General features: G+C 40.5%; 1 protein-coding gene and 1 long non-coding RNA gene across 3 annotated transcripts; one reads left to right on the forward strand and one right to left on the reverse strand.

Annotated features, from left to right (window-relative positions):
- The first annotated feature begins 698 nt into the window (after positions 1-698).
- LOC307215284 (OX-2 membrane glycoprotein-like) lies at positions 699-16424 on the forward strand. Of its 2 annotated transcripts, none has more exons than XM_079974454.1 (6): positions 699-826; positions 6588-6669; positions 7636-7962; positions 9447-9710; positions 10834-10935; positions 15777-16424. In XM_079974454.1, exons 1-5 carry the CDS (start codon positions 719-721, stop codon positions 10926-10928), a joined length of 876 nt encoding a protein of 291 aa, XP_079830580.1. In that variant the 5' UTR covers positions 699-718; the 3' UTR covers positions 10929-10935; positions 15777-16424. The 2 variants fall into 2 exon arrangements, with proteins under 2 accessions (XP_079830580.1, XP_079830581.1); XM_079974455.1 differs by having other exon boundaries at positions 15818-16424.
- Positions 9950-10821, reverse strand: LOC307215297. The gene is made up of 2 exons (XR_013838439.1): positions 10364-10821; positions 9950-10044 (listed from the first exon to the last, which is right to left on the reverse strand). It is a non-coding gene; the product is annotated as an uncharacterized lncRNA (long non-coding RNA).
- Positions 16425-22337: the final 5913 nt, after the last annotated feature.

Raw genomic sequence — 22337 nt, forward strand, 5'->3', positions numbered from 1 at the left:
GCAGGCAAACATGGGCACAGCATTGAGTATACATTTCTTCTTGGCATAGTAGGGACATCTCCTCATTGCTTGTAGTTTCTCTTACTCCTTCTATGTGTGCCAGCTATGCCTCTGTGTACCAACTGCCTTGCATTTACAATATTAAGAAACAATATTTAATACTCCGGCTCTGTAGACTATATAGGGTGGTATTCAAACATGTTTTACTCTTAGCAGATCCACTGAAATGAATGAACGTGCCAAAGTTAGAGCCATTACAGTAATTTCAATAGGGCTACTCCTGAGTAAAACTTACTTGACTACAACCCATAGGTCATTTCTTACTTTAGAATATTCTATGGTCTCAGGACTTTGGGATTTGTTTAAAGCACAGTCATAAAATAGAACAGGAACAGTAGTAAAGACCTCAGATTTTTATTTAAAGCATTTCCCTAGTAAAGGGCATCATTAGTTAGGGCCCCCGATAATCCCACAAACATTTTATACAAATATCCTTTCCTTTCTTTAACTATATGCTCCCCACCATAGTCACACATCTAGCAGAAGCATCATTTTTCAAAACAGACGCTAATAAGGTAATGGCCAATTTGTGCTCTCAGTTACTGCTCTATAATCTCTGTTGAGCTCTAACAGCATGCTTTAGACTTCTGTCTCTCAGAGTTCACTGCCCACCCCCCAACCATTAGGGAGGGAGGAGACGGGAGATTAGACATTCCCAATGCATTTTCCTGCTTTCCTTTTCCACACTGTGGCTTTTCCAGCCTTCACTGGAGGCAGCAACTGTCCTCGTGTGCACTCTTCTTCATACCAGAGCATGCGTCCCAAGGTAAGATGCTTGCTGTGATGCAAGTCCAAGGCACAAGCTTGGGGATTTGTCTCCGAACATAGGGAGAAAGTAAAGAGAAAGTGCCTGCATGTTCTCAAATGAGGCTGAAATTGGTGTTTGCTTAAATCGGTCCAAAGCCATACTGCCTGAATTCAATTTGCCTCCGGCATTCAATTAGCTCAAGAGTAGTGGCGCAATTAGTTTTAGCCTCTGGATTCAAATAGGCTTACGAGGGGCACATCTCACTTTAGATAGTCATGCCTGGTGTGCTCACTTCAAAATGTGGTAATCCAAGATTGCTGCATTTGGAAGCCCTTCTGCTCAGCTGCCTAGAGTGCGGCCCAGCCCAGCCCTGGTGATGCCATTGCTCAGGAGCAGGGCCAGGTTAAGGTTTGATGAGGCCCTAAGCTACTGAAGGTAATGGGGCCCTTTATATGTCCAGCTGTCCTTTGTCAACAATAAATTGTCGCTGTTTTTTTGGGTTGAATATATGCTATATGGTAACTGATGGACCTAACAGATATCTAAAGCCATTTGCACATAACGAAATAGGTATTTTATCAAAGTAATTGTTGAACTAAAATACAATTAAGAAGTATATTAATAGTGAAATAATTACTAAGCTCTAACTTAAAATGATTTTTTATTCATAACAAACTTAACAATGCAAACACATTGTCATTTGGCAATAACAAACGTTCCTTTAGAAACACAATTTACACATTTTTTTTCCTTTAAATTTTTTTTGGGGGGGGCCAAGAGAGTGGGGGCCTAAGCTATAGTTTGTTTAGCTTATACATAAATTTGGCACTGCTCAGGAGAAGCACAAAGGTGCTTTTATGACTGCAATGTTCCACATGCTTAACTGAAAGGGAAACCTTACTGAACTGCGTGAGATTCAGGGTGCTTCTAGGTGGGGACCTAGTAATGCAAACAGGTATTTGACTACTGGGTTTCCCACCCCCACCCCCCAAAAAGACTGAATATGGATTAAAACTGAGGGGCAGATATGGGGAGAGGGGAATATGACAAAGATGTTGTGTGGTTGCAGCAAAAACAATGGCACACATGAGAATCGCCAATCCCACACTCTTGCTTATAAGTAAGATCATGTTTATGTATAGGATTATTTTCACACTTTGGCAAGAAAAAAAAAGAAAAGAAAAGAAAAGCCGTCACCCTTGTCTTCTAGTGAATGTAATAGGAATATTTGAAGCATGAACATGAGAAATGCAGAACAGGATTTGAGTTCCATGGAGCCTGATCCTATTCTTTCTTATGCAGAAGCAAATCCTACTGTGTTCAATGGGGATAGGTCACAGATAAATGTGCAACAGAGTTGCAACCTTTTTGTTTTTGAATCCTTTTGGTGCTATCTGTGTGTATGTGTGAATACTGTTAATGTGGGGTAGAAACTAATGAAGACCACAAATTTTAGACAGGTTATACCCTTGGGGGTGATGTTGTAATATTAGTAAGTCTGCGTGACTCATGTAGTGGTTTCCTAGGTTGAACAGGCTCTGTGCAGTTTAGATTTCAAGCATGACTGTTTATGGTACTAAAATCCATCAACCCCAACTTCTCATCATTTCCAAGGGTTATATCATTACTGTATTATTCTGGGTGCTATTTCCATAACGTCACTAACTTAGTTACTGGCAGGAGATTTCACATATAAATCTCCTGGGTCTGCACTCAAAATCACTGCTGTGGTCTGTAATTCTTATCCCATTCATTAATATGCACTGCATGGTTTTAATTCTGATCTATTATTGTGGTTTCAATTGCTTTTTATGTAAATTCTTGACTTTATGATTGGGTTTGGAGTGAGATGGTTCTATATTTTTTATTGTTGTGACATTTCAATTTGTTAGTCACATTGGGTTTCTTTGAAAATTAAGCAGCACATACATTTTATTTTAAAAATACATGAACTGCAAGCTGTGTAAATAAATTGCTGTTTTTATCTACTATTTAACTGACCCAAGTATGACAAAAAAATGTGATTAAAGTGTGTTATCTGGTAAGTAATCTGCATGCAGGTATGGTTTCAAATGTGCACCTACAGAGGAAAGTTTTAAAAGCTTAGAGGACTCACGGAAATAGACACTCTCTCCAAATCTAGGTTCAAAAGCTGATGTTGGGAAGTCAAATAAAACTATCTTTAAGTAAGGAAATGGCTGGACATTTATAATATAAACACTGAAGTGTCTTGTAGCACCTAAAAGATACATCCATTTATCTCCGGTACACTTCCAAACACCAGGAACCACTCCATAGGATGCATTTGCATTTATTTGTGGACTCTGATCCACAAAAGCTCATGCCATAATAAATTTGGCAGTCTTTAAGATGTCACAAGGGTATTTTGTTTTGCTTTTTGTTTTGTTTTGTTTCCTTGCTGCAGCATACCTACTTAGAGATTGGGTTGGCGTGCAACAACGCTCTCCTAAATTATTTGCATTGCACATTTGACCGTAATGTGTATGGTTCACTTTCTTACAATGTTTAAAAAGATTTGGAAAACATGGGCAAAAGGAAATAATGGTATTATTTGGTTTTCATTTTTTCCTTGCCAAGACATTTTAAATACTGTATGTAAGTTAATCTTATTTAAATCAGTGTAGGTTATTTACTTGCAGCTTGTTCAGTATGAGAAGGTGGGCTTTGTTCCTAGAAGGCGGTGTAGAGGGTTCGAGTTTACAACACTTTCAATGTGTTATACTTTAATATATATTTTTTGACTGGTCCTACCAATAAACATCATTAGAACCATGCTGCAGATGTGCTTTAAGTTCCACTGTCATTAACAAGTCATTTTCTGCAATCACAGGGCAATAAATCCCTCTGGAATCAGTGGTGATTGTAAACGCATTTTAGTGGGACAAGCCAATGAATGGAAAGAAACTGCTTAGCATGATGCAGTTTACAACCCCCTCTCCAAATAAATCTGTTGGAGGGTCAGTTATGGTGCTTAATCTGTGCCTTCATCTATGCTGAAGGGGAAAGGTTGCAGTGCAGTCCCAGATTCAATCTCTGGGATCTCCAAGATGGGCTGACCTGACAAGAGATCCCAGCCTCAAAGCCTGGAGAGCTGACAACACTGGATCACCACTGCATTAGCAGGCAGCTTCCGGTGTCCTTTGTTCAACCTTAATATGTGTAAATAAGCACAGATGTAAAGATCTAATAATTTTCTTCTGAGGGGAACCTAACCTGGGTGTTGCAGCCAGGAGTTTTGCACTGCTTGGAGAAAGGGATTGATCATGTTTTGACACTGAGCCAATCCAAAAGTTCTATAGGTGGGGATTAATCTATTAGTGCTCATTCACACATGCGCATCACCGCTTGGTGCAAAAGATAGTCAATGTGTCAAGCACTGTGTGTGTGTGTGCGCACGTGTGCTTGTCATATGAAGGAGAACAAAATGCGTTAGGGTTTTGAGATTCTAGAAATACATTTTGCAATAACACAAATCTCTTTCTCACTTCTGACATCCTGTTAATCCCTCTCTCTTTATTGTGCCAGCTCTCTTGAGGGAACGTCTTGCCACTGAGATACTGACTAGATTTAGTTTCCATTGACCTTAAAGGCATTAACTACCCACTGCTCATTTTGTTTTTCTTTTGAGAAGTAATTAGCTTGCCCCATTGTTCCTTGTTATTCTTCTCCCAGATGCTTCCTTCCTTGATGCTGTAGCTGAAATGCCTATCTTCCTTTAAGTTTCCACCCACAACACATCCTTTTCTTAACAATTATCTCATTTCCTTTTGATAATAAGTCTGTTCCTTAATCATATTTAATCCTTGTTAGTAGCTGGCATAACATAATGATTAAGAGACTGAATTACAGATTGAGATACACCAAGTTTCACCACTGCCATGTGCTCACTTGGTGATCTTAAACCAGCCTGTAGGGCTGTGGGGGAGTTTTAATACTGGTTTACCATAGATAGCTGCTGTAAGGACTACAACTAGAACATGAACACGAAGAGCTCGGAATGTATGAAAGCGCTACACATTTTGTGCAGTGTTTTGTGATTTAGAATACAGGGCTTAATTGGAGCCCAGGGGTTTTCTGAGTCTCATCACCAGAACAACTTCTTCCAATGCTAGGGCTTGGAGTTGAACATGAGAAGTAACAATGTGAAAAAATACTTTCCCTGATAAAATTGACAGTCTCCAACTGCCGACTCAATCCCAAAATTTACAATCTCAATCTGCTGACTCAGTTCATATATCTACCAACTCCATCTTCTGACTTAGGCTGAATAAACATCATACATGTAAAGCACATTATTATTATTATTATTATTATTATTATTATTATTATTTGTATGCCACCTTCATCCAAAGATAAGAGGGCAGTTCACAACATAAAAAATACAAAATGAGAACTCAAAATTCAAAATACATAATAACAACGAGATCAAAAGCAAACCAATAACCCTTAGAATGCTAATCAGCCAAAGGCCTGGTTCTGGAGAAACGTTTCCGCCTGGTGCCTAAAGATATGTAATGAAGGCACCAGACAAGATTCCCTAGGGAGAGCATTCCACAAACAGGGAGCCCTGCAGAAAGGCTTGTACTTGTGTTGCCACCCTCCGGACCAATCATGAAGGAGGTCCTCAGATGATTATTGCAGAGTCCAAGTTGATTCATATGGAGAGAGGCTGTCCTTGAGGCACATGACTTCAAAGCACATGACTTTCCCCAAAGAACCATGGGAACTGTAGTTTACACCAGAGAGCTATAACTACCAGCACCCTGAACATGCTACAATTCCCGGGATTCTTTGTGGAAATTGATACGCTTCCGATGCATATTAAATGCATGGTATGTATGCAGCATAGTTCCAGTCACTTAGCTAAATCATGGCTCTCTGTGGTGTGTTCTAAAAACAGTGGTTTAGAAAGCTTCCACACAAGGTTAGCAGGCTGGACTGCCACTGACCCTCCTGAAATTTAAGAATCAAAACCCACTACATTAGGGATAACCAATGTTGTGCCCTACAGATGTTGTAGGACTGCAACTCCCTTCATCCCTGACCACTGGCCGTGCTTACTGAGGCTGATGGGAGTTGGAAGTCCAACAACATTTGGGTAGCACCACATTGCCAGCTCCTGCATTTCATGATAAGCTCCTCTACCAAATTTCTACTCTATGCAAGGAGAAGAAGTTTAATAAAAAACAACAACAACACGGCCCTGTTTCCTCTTTATCTGTTGATGGGGCATTCTCAGATTTTACAGTCTTCATTTCATAAAGAGAAAACACTTCTGCTAGGAAATCCCATGAAACCAATGAAGATCACATGTAATCATTTTGAATGTTTGTACATCACGGCACAGAAATATACATGCACTGGGAAACTAAAGCCTGTCATAGCTTCCCAGGTTGTACATGCTGCAAAACACCAATGAGGTCAAGTCTCATTAGTGACAGTCCATAGGTGGATTTCAACTTCCCCACTATTTAAAGAAATGGGTAAAGTACGGTATGTACAATGTGAAGTAGCCTTCAGGCCAATGACCTGCCATTTGTTAGTTCTTAGCTAGACATGGAAAAGCTTCACTGCTTGTTTTGGGGAGTTTTGTCTGCTATGGCAACATTTTGAAAATCCCCTGATATGGTTGCAGTGGAACAACAGCCTCTTTCTTCATTATGCACCTGGGCTATACCCAAAATCCAAATAGTAGAGCATTGCAGTGGCAAAAAAGGCTATTGTGTATCTGTAACACATCTCTTTTTTCTATTCCTAGTTAAATGAAGGTCTCTGTTCCCCATGGACTTTCCAGGGCCTGACTCTGTGCATCATATGTATTGTTCTCTGTAGGATAAAGGGTAAGTCTAACATGATTAGTGCATTAGGGAAAGTGTAATGACTAGGCAAGGGTGGCTCAAGACATTTTGCCACCTGAGGCAATGGACAACATGGTACACACACACACTCTTGATATTGAGTAGCCAGCTGGACTGACTGCTGAATGCGAATTCAGTACTAGCAATGGGGCACTGCACTGTCCTGGAGGGAGGTCAGCACCATAGTTGTAAGGCTGGAGCCCCACAGCTCTCATCTCCAACAGTATGGACAGGGATATCAGGAGGAAGAGCTAAGGGCTGCCACCACCTCCCATCTTATGGCACCTGCAGCAGTCACCTCATTCTACCTAATGGTAGAGCCAGACCTTTGGCTATGAGCCAGTAGACCAGCAAATGTGGCTGGCAGAGGGCTATGGAGAGTCTTGTGTTGCTGTGAGCAGGATGGGCTTCTATTTTGAGTCAAAGAAATGTATTTTTTTGGCATCTGTCTGTCTCAGGAAACAATGGAGGAGCACGCTTTGAGGGATGAAGTCAAACTGTTGGAAGGTTACAGCGCCTGCTGTGGAGAGATATGTTTTGTTGCAGGTCAGGCAGATGAAGGCATCTGGTTGTGCTGCTACAAATGAACCATAGCGTTTCTTTTCTCTGTGCTCCTCCCAGTGGCCTTTCATCTTCTGGTCACTGCACAGACACACACAGAGCTGCCTTGTGAGGTTAAATAAGGTATGCAGCAACCCTCCTCCCCAAATTGTTCCTACCATGAATTTCAGAAAGGCTTCCTTTTCCCTCCACCTATCCAGTGAAAGGTTTTTAAAAAATGAAAGAAAAATATTTTGGAATTAGCAGCCCAGTTCTAATCTGTTCATGGTTGCTAGAAGTGCAGAACAGGAATTTTTGCATAAATAAATATTTTCCTTGGATCTAGACTAAGGGATTTGTAAGCATAAGATACGAGAGGTGATTATTAATTATTTTGTCTTGCCGCAGGTGCCATATTGACAAGTGACAGAGACGTGGAGCTGGGCGGCAACATTACTTTGAGATGTACCCTAACAAAATCTCTTGAAACTGTTCAAGTTACATGGCAGCAAGAGGTTAATAAAAACGCTGTAAATTTGGCAGCATATGGCAACAAACAAATTCCAAATATTAATGACCGATACAAAGGTCGAGTCAATTTAACAATTTTTGAACTCAATGACACTGCCATCAGCTTCTGGAATGTTACCACCCAAGAAAATGGTTGTTACCGATGCATATTTAACAGATTTCCTCCAGGATCCACTAGCAAAAAAACTTGTCTTTCTGTTTATGGTGAGTCATTTCATATTAAAATAGCTAGAGCAGGGCATTTCTTCAAATATGCTCCTTTGATAATGAAGCAATACAACACACACCATTATCTCAGCCCCGTTCCAGGGGACGCAAGACTTGCCCAAGTTTTGTTTCCTTAGGAAGGGTGTTACAAGAGCCCTACAGCATTTCCTAATACTTGGTTTCATCCAACAATATAACTACCGATTGAGTATAATTGGAACTACAGCTTAAACCACAGGTGGTGAACCTGTGGTTCTTCAGTTGATGTTGGACTACAACTCCTACGATCCATGAGCACGCTAGCTGCAGATTATGAGAGCAAAACCTGATGGTCTAAGGTTACAATATCCACAGCAGATCGGAGGCAGTATATTTCCAGTTGCCCAGGTCCTGCCTGTGGACTTCCTGTGGGCATCTGATTGGCTACTGTGAGAGCAGAATGCTGAACTTGATAGGTCATTGATCCATTAGGTTCTTATATTCTTCTATGCTGATATGGGGAGTGGAACAGAATACTAAGAAGCTCCGGGGACCAAAAGCTCAGCTTGGTGTCTGATCTCCATCTGCCTCAAAACTGCAGGCTTCTCCTTTCGTTTCCCTGTATATACAGAGACCTGGATCACAACATTTGTTAACTGTGCAGGAGGATCTGTCCCCTTCTCTCATAATTCTTCCGATTCAGGACATTCCCAAATCTTTTGTTAGCAATGAACTAAGCAATTTGTTGCTATGGCAACATATTCCTGAACAATTAACAAGTCCAAGGTTCTGGCCTGTTATGCCACAGAGAAACTCACACTAACAAAAACCCCTTTGTAAAACTGAATAGAAATCAGCCCACTGTGTAATAATGTTACAACATATGTTTTGGTTTTCAGCCAGAATATTGCAGTGTGGGACATGTATGGTGTGTTGAATAACACACTATAGCACACTACAGTTGAAGGATGATTGCTCAAAGTTAACATAAGTTTCCTACCATATAGTAGGAAAGTAGTAGTAAAGGGACCCCTGACCATTAGGTCCAGTCATGGCTGACTCTGGGGTTGCGGCGCTCATCTCGCTTTATTGGCTAAGGGAACCGGCGTACAACTTCCGGGTCATGTGGCCAGCATGACTAAGCCACTTCTGGGAAACCAGAGCAGTGCATGGAAACGCCGTTTACCTTCCTGCCGGAGTGGTACCTATTTATCTACTTGCACTTTGACGTGCTTTCAAACTGCTAGGTTGGCAGGAGCAGGGACCGAGCAACGGGAGTTCACCCCGTCGCAGGGATTCGAACCACTGACCTTCTGATCGGCAAGTCCTAGGCTCTGTGGTTTAACCCACAGCGCCACCCGCGTTCCTACCATATAGTCTGCCTCTAATTCAACAGTTTGCAGTTTGCCCTGCTGAGTCCCTCACTGATAAAGTAGCATCTTTTCATCTTCTTTTATTGCCACCTTATGGTGAAGCATTTTGTGCCGTCATTTATGTCACAGGCCGCCTCAACACATTTTTACACTACAGCATCTCTGATGGGCGCTTGAATGCCACCTGCTCAGCAACGGGCTTCCCACGTCCCAACATCACATGGGTTGCGCCAAGAGGCCTGAAGGAGGAACACGAGATCACAAATCCCAATGGAACAGTATCGGTCATAAGCAATATCCTTGTAAATGCCTCAGATAGCCATTCTGGACAAGAGATGATCTGCAAAGTTACACACAGGGGGAAAGAGATGGATCTCAAGGTACCAAGAAAAGGTAAGTGAGCAAAGCACTCGGTGCCTGTCATCTTCCTAAAAGGTAGCAAAACTTTCATCTTAAAAATCTTGTATTTTCTTTTCTTCCATTCTACAAGGGATGGCGAACCTGCAGCCCTCCATATGTTACTGACCTACAGTCTTCCACCATCCCTGATCATTGTCCATGATACCTGGGGGTGATGAGAACTGGAGTATAACAAATTCTGGAGGGTCACAAGTTTGCCATGCCTGATGTAAAAGAAAAAAAACAAAATTCAGACTAAAGGGAGGCTTTAGTGCAGGGATGTGGAACAGGTTCCAGGTGGCCAATTTTGGCAGTTGAGTGGGGCTACCTGTTGAATTTGCAGTGTCCAGTGCACAGCGGAATGATGAGGAGTACGTGCCACATACTCTATATTACTTTATTTACACTTCAAAGCTGGTAGATTACAGAAAAACATCTTGCCTCTGCCGGAGCAGAGAAAGCATCCTCTCTCCTCTGAAGCACGGAGAGAACACACTGTGAGAACAGTGAAAAACAGGAAACCAGTGTACGTCACATCCAGTCTCCTTTCCCGTGGGAAAACCCAACAGCACAGACTGTGGAATGTAAACACCTGTCTCGTGACAAGCACTTCGCTGCACAGTGAAGAGAGCAGAAACCAACACTACCCACCTGTCCACCCCTGGATCTTTTAATACTGTATATTTCACACTTCCCCTTATCAAGTAATAATTATCATTTTATTCTATTGTTACATGCATGCATTCTTTCTTATTTTTTCCCTCCTTCAAGAGGGATTTGGGCATGTGCTTTTAGTCTCCCTCTGAAATTCTTTACTCTTACCTCTTTCATAAACAGAAACACACTCACTGGTTTTCAGCGAATGCATTTTGAACATATTCTTAGGAGTTATTTCAACCTCTAGTCATCTCACCCACTACAGCAAATTAAGGAACTCACTTTCAATGTAGAATTGTGATTTTATTCTATGTTATATTACATTATTATATCATATTATATTATAATATAAATTTATATTATATTATATTATTATATTTTATATTATTATTGCATTTATATTTATATTACATTGACTCCTCTCCATACTGTCAGCAGTTATTTTCTTTCCTCCATATAGGCTATCCATATGCTGTGGTCGTAACTGTACTTGTCCTAATTTCTCTGACTGTGGTTATTATTGCGGTGTGCTGCTGGAAACGACACCAAAAATAATGCAGAAGTAAGTTATTTAAACCAAAAGAAGATAAATATATGTTGTTGCTATGCAGACTACATGAATGGTAGCTGATGCACATAAAAATGCTGGATATCAGCTGAATAGGGCTTGTGCTCAAGAATGGAGATATATGTCAATTTTGGTCTGTCCTGAATTCTGTTTTCTGAGCGCTCCCAGGCAGGCTCCGCCCCTTTTTGTGCTTGAAGAGCAGACTGGAGTGAAGACTACTACTTGGTCCGCTCTCCTGGCTCCACCTCCCCCGTCACGATTGGTTCATGTGAACTGAGGTTTGGTGGGAACCTCAAGGTCTGTGACCTGAGGAGGTGGACCAGGAGTGCTCTGCCAGGAGTCACGGAGGCTCAGGGGTGCTGCGCACGGGCACGCAAAGGGTGCCCTCCATTTCATGGGGAGAGCAGTTATTTTTGCACAAATTTATTGACTGGAGAACACCATCACAATTTAGAAATTACAAATTTCAAAGGTTGGCTGTGTTCCAGTTTTCATATTGTTTCATAAAGTGTGAATTAGTGATGTTTACCTTTAAATGTGAGCAAAATTGAATTTCTTATTAATCACTATTTACACTCAGTTGAAACAGGTGATTTCTGAGTACTGTGCAAACAAACATGTATGTTTATGTGGGCTATGAGATATGGCTGATTCTTGTTCAAAATAGTTTTCCTGTTATTTTGACTTGAAAATAAGGTTGTGGTGTTTGTTTTTTCAAAAATGACATGCAAATTGCTGCAGGAACATGGGGAACTGAATTTAAGATTGGAAAAATGAGAAAGTGGCAAAACCCAAAAGTGATATCCCTAGTTGTAAATAGGTGATGGGATAAGGAAGGAATAAGAAACGTTCTCTCTGTGAACTTCTTTTAAGTTAACTTTTCTTAGCATCTAAGTCCATGACAGCAAGTCAAAATCTGCTTCCCAACTTAAAACATGTTATATGTGTCTGAAACAGAGCCCAATAAATGCCACACACAGGATTTAGAGTGAATCCCTTGCACCTTGTACTGGCAGGGGTGGGGAAGCTCCCACCGAAGTGTATGGGAGCCCGTTCCACATTGGTGCAAACAGCAGGCATGGAGGGAACTGAACTGGGACCACAGTGGGAGGGTCACAGCCATCCCTCCTGCTACATCCTATGTCTACTCAGGATAAAGGGACCTGCAAATACAACATATATTTAAGAGCTTTCACATCTTTTGTAATGGTATGGAAGGTGTTGTGTCTCATTTGGTCTTAAACTGATATCGTGGGCCATCGTTTCCATGTTGTACACCCATGTCTTTTGCCCTGTACTAGAGTTGCTTGCACACTACTCCGAACACCTGTACAGTGGTTCCTCAAGTTAAGTACTTAATTCGTTCCAGAGGTCCGTTCTTAACCTGAAACTGTTCTTAACCTGAAGCACCACTTTAGCTAATGGGGTCTCCTGCTGCCGCTGCACCGCCGGAGCACGATTTCTGTTCTCATCCTGAAGAAAGTTCTTAACCCGAAGTACTATTTCTGGGTTAGCAGAGTCTGTAAACCTGAAGTGTATGTAACCTGAAGCATATGTAACCCGAGGTACCACTGTACACATGATCTCTACACATGTGCAAGTGTTTGCATGGAAGTATACACTTGTTCTACGTCCAGTCACTGTGTACACAGACTGTACACTCGTTGAACATTACACAGGAATAGCAGCAGGGTTGTGCAGCTCATCTGTTGTGTACACGGGGACCAAGATGGAACACACGATGAACGTATTATGTGAACATCTCAAGTGTTATCTCATAAAGAGGCTTTGCAAAAGTTCTGAAGCATTACCAAAACTACCATATCAGTATGCGTGTGCTTTCCCCCACAGGGCAAAAAGCATTTTGTGTGGATGGGAGAAATATTTTGACTGGGAAAATGTCATGGAAGGAAAGGCTTAAATGCCATTCACAGCTCTGTATTCCCAATCTGGTTCAGGGGCTCCCCATGCCCCATCTAGCTTGGCCCAGAGATGTTTATAGACTTGAACTCTGCATCATAGACAACATTGATGATAATATGACTTCCCAGTCATGGGAGATGGAGTTTTCATTGGTCTACAGCCTAAATTCCTTCATGTTTAAAATATGCTCCATGAATTGGCAAGGCTTGTGAACAAAGAAATTACATTCAGCGTTTAACTTTCTCCATGCAGCTTCATTTGAAACAGCTTTATTCCTGCTTAAGTCATTCACAACTTTTAAACAAAGTGAGCTACCATAACATTTTAGTGTTGAGGCAGTTAAGCTTAGTGAGAGTTTTGGGTTGATGTCAGCCACAACCCCATATGAAGCTGCAGACAGAGGCTTCTAGAACTTTCACTTCCTCTCTCTGCAACTTTCTTTCCTGCATGCACATACAAGCAGAAACTGGGCCACCAGCTGAAAGAGACTTTTCAGGGGTGGAATTGCTTCCCTTACAAATTAAGGCAAATTAACTGTGGTGATTTAAAATTAGACTTTTGTAAAAAGGCATATTATTCTATTAGGATTTTAAATCTCTCTCCCCCCCCCCCCGGGTTTAAATGAAAATTCTATGAAAAATGTATATGTATTGGAAGTGAATTTATTTTAGAAAAATGAATTTCTAACTGGAAAATTAAATGTTCATCAACATACAAACATCAACTTTAAAAATGTAGGGCAGGAGTAAAAAATTTCAGCTGACCTATCCCAAATCCTATATCTCGGCAAGCTCTCTACTTTCAAATTTTCCCCTCAGCTTTCTTATGAGCCAACAATGTTGTGCCATACCTCCACTGCCCAGTCTCTTGTCTATAACCATATCCTGCTTGAAATTCCTGGAAACGTCAGATTAAGACAGATAAGGACAGTCATAGGGAGTGTCTACCATAACTTGAAGCCAAGTATCATAAGGAGGGATTTTGTTTCCTGTGTTAAACAAAAGAAATGGACACTTATAAATTCTTATCTAATATTCAGAGATGTTTTCATAGGGTAGCCTATCAAGGTTTTTACAGCACTGAGGAAATAGGAACGAAACTAAAAATTAAGGGCATGTTGTTCTTGATGTGAGAACATATTCTTCTCTTGTTGGGCTTTATTTAGGCTGTGGCAATTTTTTCAGGAGATCATCATGGCAGCCACAGCCCCTGGAGTATCCAAAAGTGAAGGCAGTTGTGTTGCTCCATTGTGTATGTGTGTAAACATGCAATCACACACGCATGCACACACACAAGTACGCACACAAAAGCATAATATCCAATTTATTAGGGATTAGCCTGGCTGAAACATCTGCATAATTATCTGGACATAAGCTCTACTGAGGGGGACGCGGGTGGCACTGTGGGTAAAACCTCAGTGCCTAGGACTTGCCGATCAGAAGGTCGGCGGTTCGAATCCCCATGGTGGGGTGAGCTCCCGTCATTCGGTTCCAGCTCCTGCCCACCTAGCAGTTCGAAAGCACCCCTAAGTGCAAGTAGATAAATAGGTACCGCTTTATACCGGGAAGGTAAACGGCGTTTCCGTGTGCTGTGCTGGTGCAGGCTCGCCAGCCTCAGCTTCGTCACGCTGGCCACGTGACCCGGAAGTGTCTTCAGACGGCGCCGGCTCCCGGCCTCTTGAGCAAGATGAGCGCGCAACCCTAGAGTTGGTCACGACCAGCCCGTACGGGCAGGGGTACCTTTACCTTTACCTTTAAGCTCTACTGAACTCAGAAGTGCTTCCTGCTGAAGGCATATAAGATGATGTGTGTCAGAGGAGATTCATACAGTAATAAACAATAGTAATGATAATCAATAATAAGTTCAACGTCTGAAACTCAAGAGCAGGGGTAGCTAGCTATATCTTCATAAAGAAATCTGCTCTTGTGTATCTAGTACTTTCTTCTTGTAAGGAAATTGACTTGTCAAAGGATTTCTTGAAACATCTTAACATTCAGACAAGTGAGAAGCAACAGTAACACCCAAACCTGCCCTTTCAGCTCTCAAAGTCCTGTTTCCTATATAGACTGGATCCCTTCCAAACAGTAGCAGCCAAGCCCCGAACAGGATATATTGCACAAGAACCCTGACCTTTCCCTTCACCTTCATAGTTCCATATTTTCTCTTGCAGCTATGGAGTGGCTTTTTATTCTGAAACATTTTTGATTGTCACACAAGTGAGGGCTGCACACCACACACTTCCTCCTGCAATGTGGGTTTGTGGTTGTGGAGCAGGAGTAGTTCTGAGAAAAAAAGCAACGTTTCTCTCAAGAAATAAGTATTCCTCAAACACTCATGTGCAATCTATTCCTGTATTCCCCCTCCCCCTTTCTTCAGCAACCTGGGTCCTATTTAAATAGGGCTTGTTATAGAAAATGCAAGTTTAGGACTGTTTCTGCCATGACAATGTAAAGCCCATTGCCATACCCAGTTGGTGTGAAATTTTTGAAACACTTGGAGCAGTCAGCTCATTCTTTCCTCATACACTATATATATATATGAAGATTTCGGAAGAAAAGTGAGAATGGACTATAATCATCATACATAATGGGAAAAAACTGTGAAATGGCTCCCTGACAGTTGAAACACACCTGACATTGTCATTTTTTAAAATGCAAATAACCTTTTATTTACCCAGGTTTTAGGTGGGTACAGTGATGCTCATCTTTTAGTGGAGCGGGACTTGTTGGATGAGCATTTTAAGAATTTTGTATTGTACATCTTTTTCTAATTTGGCTCATAATTTTAGATTTTACTTCACTGTATATTAAGTTGTTAAGTTACCTTGTATTATGGCAACAAATATATATAATATTGATAAAATAAAATAAAATAATTAAAACTACTCTATCTATCTATCTGTTCTCTTTTAGGAATCTAAGGGAATAAACCAACATTCTGAATTTTGTTCCAGGGAACTGAAAAAACATTCTAGCAACTGTGTCTATATAACTAGAAAGTCATGAATGCAGCATCAATTTAAAGGAGAATCTGGACCAAATTTATGGCAAATACAATATCAGCTGGGACCCAGAGGTTCTCTTGTACAAGCAGAAGGCATCTCTGTGGGTACAACCCTCCTAGATTCTGTCAATTCTCCCCTCTATTTGCAGCCTTTCTTGCTACATCCCATGTTTTTCCCAGTGGTGGGAAAGAACCATTGTCTGAGCAGTGTCCTGCTTATTTGTCACTGGATCCAACCCAAAGAAAATGAATTATTAATTCTTAAATGAAAATAGAATGTGAAAAGAAGGTGGTAAACACCAGGATTGTAGTCTAGTAAAAGGCTTAGAATTGTTAAAACCAAGAAACACATGTGCAGGGTTTTGGGTCAGTTTCCACCATGAAGTATTCATTTGCTTCAAAAAGAAAAAAGCACAATGCAAAATAAACACAGATCAGCTTCTGTTAATATAACTTTGGCTTTCCTTCTTTAAACACACTATTGTTAGCTGATTTTAAAGGGAAGCTTAAAAGGAAAATGCAAAGGGACAGTGTTTTCTTTTCTTTTTTTTCTTTTAATAATATTTATTAAAAATTTTCCAGAATAAATAGGAAAGATAGCAAGAAAGAAAGAAAAAACAAATATGATTTACACTTGGTTTCAGTGGCATCTTTCCCGGACTTCCCCCCCCTCCCCCTCTTGTATTCCATTTCCCTTAAATTGATTCCACAGATTCTTACCCCAAATTTTAAAACCTTATTTGTAATTTTAAATAACCCATTTATTCCAAATTAATTTATCTTATTTATCTTAATGAACCATTTCTCCTTATATTTTATATAATTCCCTAAGATCGACCCCATTTCCCTTCCACGAATTCCCCTATTTTCAAACAACAAACATGAAAAAAGTAAAGAAAGAAATAATATATAATTTTACAGCCTTTGGATTCCAAATCTCCCCCCCCCCCCCCCATTCCCCGGTTCCAATCCCCAAAGTTCATCCATTGTCTACTGCCAGCCTGGTGTATCCACGTCTATATCTCAACTCCACTTTGCCGTCTTTTGATAGCTTTTAATTTCAGAAAGTCCAATCTTGAAAAAACTCTCAGAAAAAGTCATTGTTCTTCCATCCAGACCTCTATGTTTAAGAGTCTAACTTAAATTCTATTTCTTGGTCCTTTTAAAGTCTGGATGTTCCAAATACTCCGGCTTCAAATTTGGTCCAGCTCTTATTCCTCAGGTTGCTTTTTCCTGTTCTGCTGCAGAAACCTTCTAATTCAGAAACTTCTTGTTCTCCACAGAGGTTTTTGTTATTCAGGAACATAACTTGCGTCAAGTCCCTTCCTTTCTTCAATAGATAAATCCATTGTCTCCTTTAGTATAGAAACCTCTGTAGACAAAATAATGCTTCGTTTTTGCAGCTTTCCCAAGAGATAACAGATCCTGCTCAAATTCATAGTATTTTTCCACTTGCTGCTACTGTTGCAATGTCCCAGCCTCCCTCTAAAGGGAATATGGTAACTTAATTTCTTTCAAAATCAGACCCAAAAGTCAAATAACTTGTTGCCTTTATTTCCAATAATTTATGTCCAAATTGTAACAAATCTAACCAGCAAAGCCATCGTAACAAAGTTCTCTTTTATTTTCCTGCTTTGACAGCTACTTTGACAGCTGTCAAAGTTTCTGTGTCTCTTCACCAGTCTTTCATAGCGGATCGTTCCCGGTTCCCGGGGGGGTTGCATTTTAGTTCCCACAAATCAGTCTTCTCCTCCAGCACAATTATTGTAATTTCCCTTCGTGAAGTTAAATTTTTTTTCAGGTAAACAAGTTCATCTCTCGGTCTTAGATGTCAAATCCTTGCGTTGAGCCATCTACAACAGGGGGGGCGGACTTCCTTTTTGCACTCCCCCCGCTCGCTCCAAATTCAAAGATCAAATTTCCCTTTTAAGTCCAATCAATTTACTCATGGGTTGTTCCTTTTAGTCCAAATTCGAAATTTTCTAAGAAGAAGTCGTTGCTCTCCGCCGAATGGCATGCGGCTTTGCTGGGCAGGGGAAGCATTGGACTCACAGCACCACACCACACCCCCCGTCACCCGCTCCGCAGCCTTTAAAAAGGCTCCTTCGCAACAAGGGCTCCAGTATATAGTTTGAGACTGCGGACAGAGAGACAGTAACGGTTAAAGTTAAATAATAACCTCCACATTAAAATTTTTGTCCTGGAATGTGAATGGGCTGAATGAAAAAGTTAAAAGGAATAAAATTGAGAAGGCCTTGAAAAGTAAGAACTATGATGTGATATGCTTTCAAGAAACCCATATAGCTAAGAAACATAAGCATATTTTAGTAAATAAAAAATTGGGGGTAGAATTTATTAATTCGGAGGTAAATAAGAAAAAAGGAGTAGTGGTTTATGTTAAAGATAAGTGGGACCCTGTTTTAATCTGTAAGGATAAAGAAGGAAGAATACTGGGAATCCAATTAAACTATCGGGGGGGAAAAATTAATGTAGTGACGGTATATGCCCCGAATGCAAACAGAGCCGATTTTTTTGAGAAATTAGAACAAATCTTGCTAGAGTTGGAAGACCATAAACTAATTTTGCTCGGAGATATGAATGGTGTCCCAGTACCTGACTTGGATAGAAGTGTAAAGAAGGGGAAATCTAACCAGGGGAAATTGCCGAAATCATTTAATAATCTCGAGGAGAATTTAGACTTAATTGATATTTGGAGGCATAAAAACCCTCTTACAAAACAGTTCACTCATTTCTCGGAGCCCCACCAGATTTGGGGCAGAATTGATCAGATTTGGGTGTCAAGGGGATTATCGCCGAGGGTAGCGAGATGTGAAATTCAACCCAGGACCCTCTCTGACCACTGCCCTCTAGTCTTGGAAATAAAAAATGAAGTAAAGGGACAATATAGGTGGAGGATGAATGAACACCTATTCGAAATCGGAGAGGTGACGGAAAAGGCTAGAAGTACCCTGAAAAATTATTTTGATTTAAATTTGAATAGGGACACCCCCATAGATATAGTATGGGACGCCGGTAAAGCAGTCCTAAGGGGTTTTTTGATACAACAAAACAGTTATAGTAGGAAACTAAGGGAACAAAAGAAAGAGGATATCCTCACCCAGCTAAAAGATTGTGAGAGGAAACTGACCAAAAACCCGGGGGATGAAAGGATTAACCAAACCTCTAAAGTGCTACAGTCACAATACTCAGCCTTATTAAACCAAGAGGTAGAATGGAGAATTAAGTTTATGAAGCAAAAATACTTTGAGTCAGCTAACAAAACGGGGAAGTTACTTGCGTGGCAGTTAAGAAAAAGGAATAAACAAAAAGTAATTAACAAATTGATAATGGAGGATAAGATTATAGAAGAACCAGATGAAATAGAAAAAAGGTTTGTCCAATTCTTTGAGAAGCTGTATGAAAAAGGAGAGGAAGACAGTGTGGAAATAGGAAAGTACCTGGATCAATGTGGAAGGAAATACCTGACAGAAGAGGATAGTGCCCAATTAAATAAGAAGATTACAGTAGAGGAGATTAAGGAGGCCATTAAGAGAATGAAGCCTGGGAAAGCTCCCGGACCGGACGGTCTGTCCTCTAAATATTATAAAACATTAGGGGAATACCTAGCCCCGGTGCTTGCGGATGTTATAAATAATATTTTACAAGGAGGGAAGATCCCTGAATCTTGGAAAGAGGCATACATTACTTTAATACCAAAAATGGAAACTGAAAAAACAGATATAAGAAACTATAGACCAATTTCTTTGCTTAATAGCGATTATAAGATCTTCGCAGATATTCTGGCAAATAGACTCAAGAAGCATTTAAAGAAATATATTCATAAAGACCAAGCGGGATTCCTCCCTGGCAGGCAACAGAAAGATAACGTCCGGCACATCTTAAACACCATTGAATATTTAGACATGAGGATAGACATCCCGGCGGCCCTGATTTTTATTGATGCCGAAAAGGCCTTCGATAATGTTTCATGGAAATTTTTATTACAATGTATGAAAACGGCAGGAATAGAAGGCCCTTATATGGAAGGTATAAAGGCTATATACTCAGGGCAACGGGCCAGGTTGATTATTAATAGTAACCTCTCCAAATCCTTTATGATTATGAAAGGCACAAGACAGGGATGCCCATTGTCACCCTTGTTATTTATCATGGTGCTGGAAGTAATCGCAAATAAAATTAGGGAAACATCTAATGTAAAGGGGATAAGAATTGGAGAAAAAGAGTACAAATTAAAGGCTTATGCCGATGATTTGGTTTTATCTTTAGAGAACCCAGTGGATAGTACCAGTAGTGTAATAGATCTTTTAGAGGAATTTGGGAATTTGTCCGGATTTAAATTAAATAGGAAAAAAACTAAAATTTTAATAAAGAATCTGGATGACCATGTGAAAACTCAGCTGGAGCAAAAAATAGGCATTAAGGTCGTGAATAAGGTAAAATACCTGGGAATTTGGATATCCCCGAAAAATATAAATTTAGTGGAAGATAATTATAACAAGGTGTGGCAAGAAATTAAGAAAGATCTGGAAACCTGGAATAGGCTGAAATTAACCTGGACAGGAAGGATGGCAGCGATAAAGATGTGTATCCTTCCGAGACTGTTATTCCTATTTCAGAATATTCCTGTAATTAAAGGTACCACATGTTTTAAGAATTGGCAAAAAACCCTCGCTAAATTCATATGGCAAGGAAAAAGGGCTAGAGTCAGGTTTAAACTCCTTACAGATTCAAGAGAGAGAGGGGGCTTTGCAGTCCCGAATATAAGGCTTTACTATGAGGCAGTTTGCCTTTGTTGGATAAAGGATTGGGCCACCCTAAAAAACACAGATTTACTAGACCTAGAGGGTTTTAACATCAGGTTTGGTTGGCACGCCTATTTGTGGCAGGGGAAAGGTAAGGTCCACAGAGGCTTTTCTAACCATGTTATTAGAGGCTCGCTACTTGAAGTTTGGAATAGGAATAAAAACTTGATTGAAAAAGGCACCCCCTGGTGGCTCTCCCCAATTGATATTATTAAAATAAAAAAATTAAATATGACAGGTGAAAAGTGGACGTATGAAGACCTCCTAGTCAAAACAGAAGAGGGATGGAAGATTAGGCCATATGATGAGATGAAGGAAAAGATTAAGGAATGGATACAATTCCACCAAATCAATGCTTTGTGGAGCGAACACAAAAAATCAGGGATGAGCGAAAAAAAGTCGAAATACCAGGTAGAAATCCTAGAAAGTAACAATAAAATTCTCTCCAAAATGTATAAACAATTACTGGATTGGGATACCAAAGATGTAGAGGTGAAAGGAGTAATGGTTAAATGGGACAGAGATCTTGGCCACAATGTGGAATATAATAAATGGCAGACACTTTGGAAGAAGGGTATGAAGTTTACGGCATGTGCTGCTCTCCGAGAAAATTTAGAAAAAATGATGTACCGTTGGTACCTGACCCCGGCAAAACTGGGGAAGATGTACAAAACCGGAGACATCACATGCTGGAGGTGTAAAGCAAAGGTAGGGAATTTTTTTCATATTTGGTGGACCTGTGACGTGGTGAAAAAATTCTGGGGACAAATCTATGAGGAACTGAAAAAAATATTGAAGTATAACTTCCCTAAAATACCCGAGGCGTTTCTCTTAGGTATGATCGGTGAGGAGATAAAGAATGTGGACCAAACCTTTTTTCAGTATGCCACGGCGGTGGCTAGAATATTAATAGCGCAAAACTGGAAATCCCCCGATATGCCTACGATCAGAGACTGGCAAGTGAGACTGCATCAGTACATAGAATTAGCGAGATTGACACAAAGAATAAGGCATCACAACAATGCAAAATTAAAAAATGATTGGAATAAATTTATATGTTATATGGAGGTTAGTTTTGGAATTAATAATTTAACAGCAGACGGTACTTAATACCTACCACGTTTCAGAATGATGGTTTTGACAACTGCAGAAAGAGTATAAGATAATGTAATCCTAAACCGAGTTGGACGGAGGTCTATTGTTTGTAAGTTTGTAAGTTTGTAAGTTTGTAAGTTTTTTTTTCTTTCTTTCTTTTATGTTTATTGTCTTTTGTATGTAACTTTTAAAAATTGCTTAATAAAGATATTATGAAAAGAAAAAGGCTCCTTCGCGGGTCGGGGGGGCGCAAACGGTGCCCGCCGAGTCACCAAGTCCATGGGCATCTCCGCCCATGGTTTTTGAGGGTCCCCGCGTCGCCGGCACGGCAGGACCCGACCCCTACCCAGCCGACTCCCTCCGGAGCTCGGAGGGAGTCCGCCATTCGGCGATGGCGCCGACCCGGAAGTGCAAAGGGACAGTGTTTTCCAGCAATCTACTGAAGAGGAAGGGCACAGGTTTGATGAATAAGAGCTATTCAATAATTCTGCAACTATGGGGATTGAACAGGAAACAATTAAGTAGGCTTAAAAAAGAATTAAGGAGAAGAGG

Source organism: Podarcis cretensis, assembly GCF_951804945.1.
Source record: "Podarcis cretensis genome assembly, chromosome: 4".
NCBI classification, from domain to species: Eukaryota; Metazoa; Chordata; class Lepidosauria; order Squamata; family Lacertidae; genus Podarcis; species Podarcis cretensis.

Bases quoted from the DNA above. Each gene is read 5' to 3' on its own strand.
- LOC307215284 (XM_079974454.1), top strand. From the start codon at position 719: ATGCATTTTCCTGCTTTCCTTTTCCACACTGTGGCTTTTCCAGCCTTC. The intron at 827-6,587 runs GTAAGATGCTTG...TTCTATTCCTAG, and splicing joins ACCAGAGCATGCGTCCCAAG to TTAAATGAAGGTCTCTGTTC. The intron at 7,963-9,446 runs GTGAGTCATTTC...TTTATGTCACAG, and splicing joins AACTTGTCTTTCTGTTTATG to GCCGCCTCAACACATTTTTA.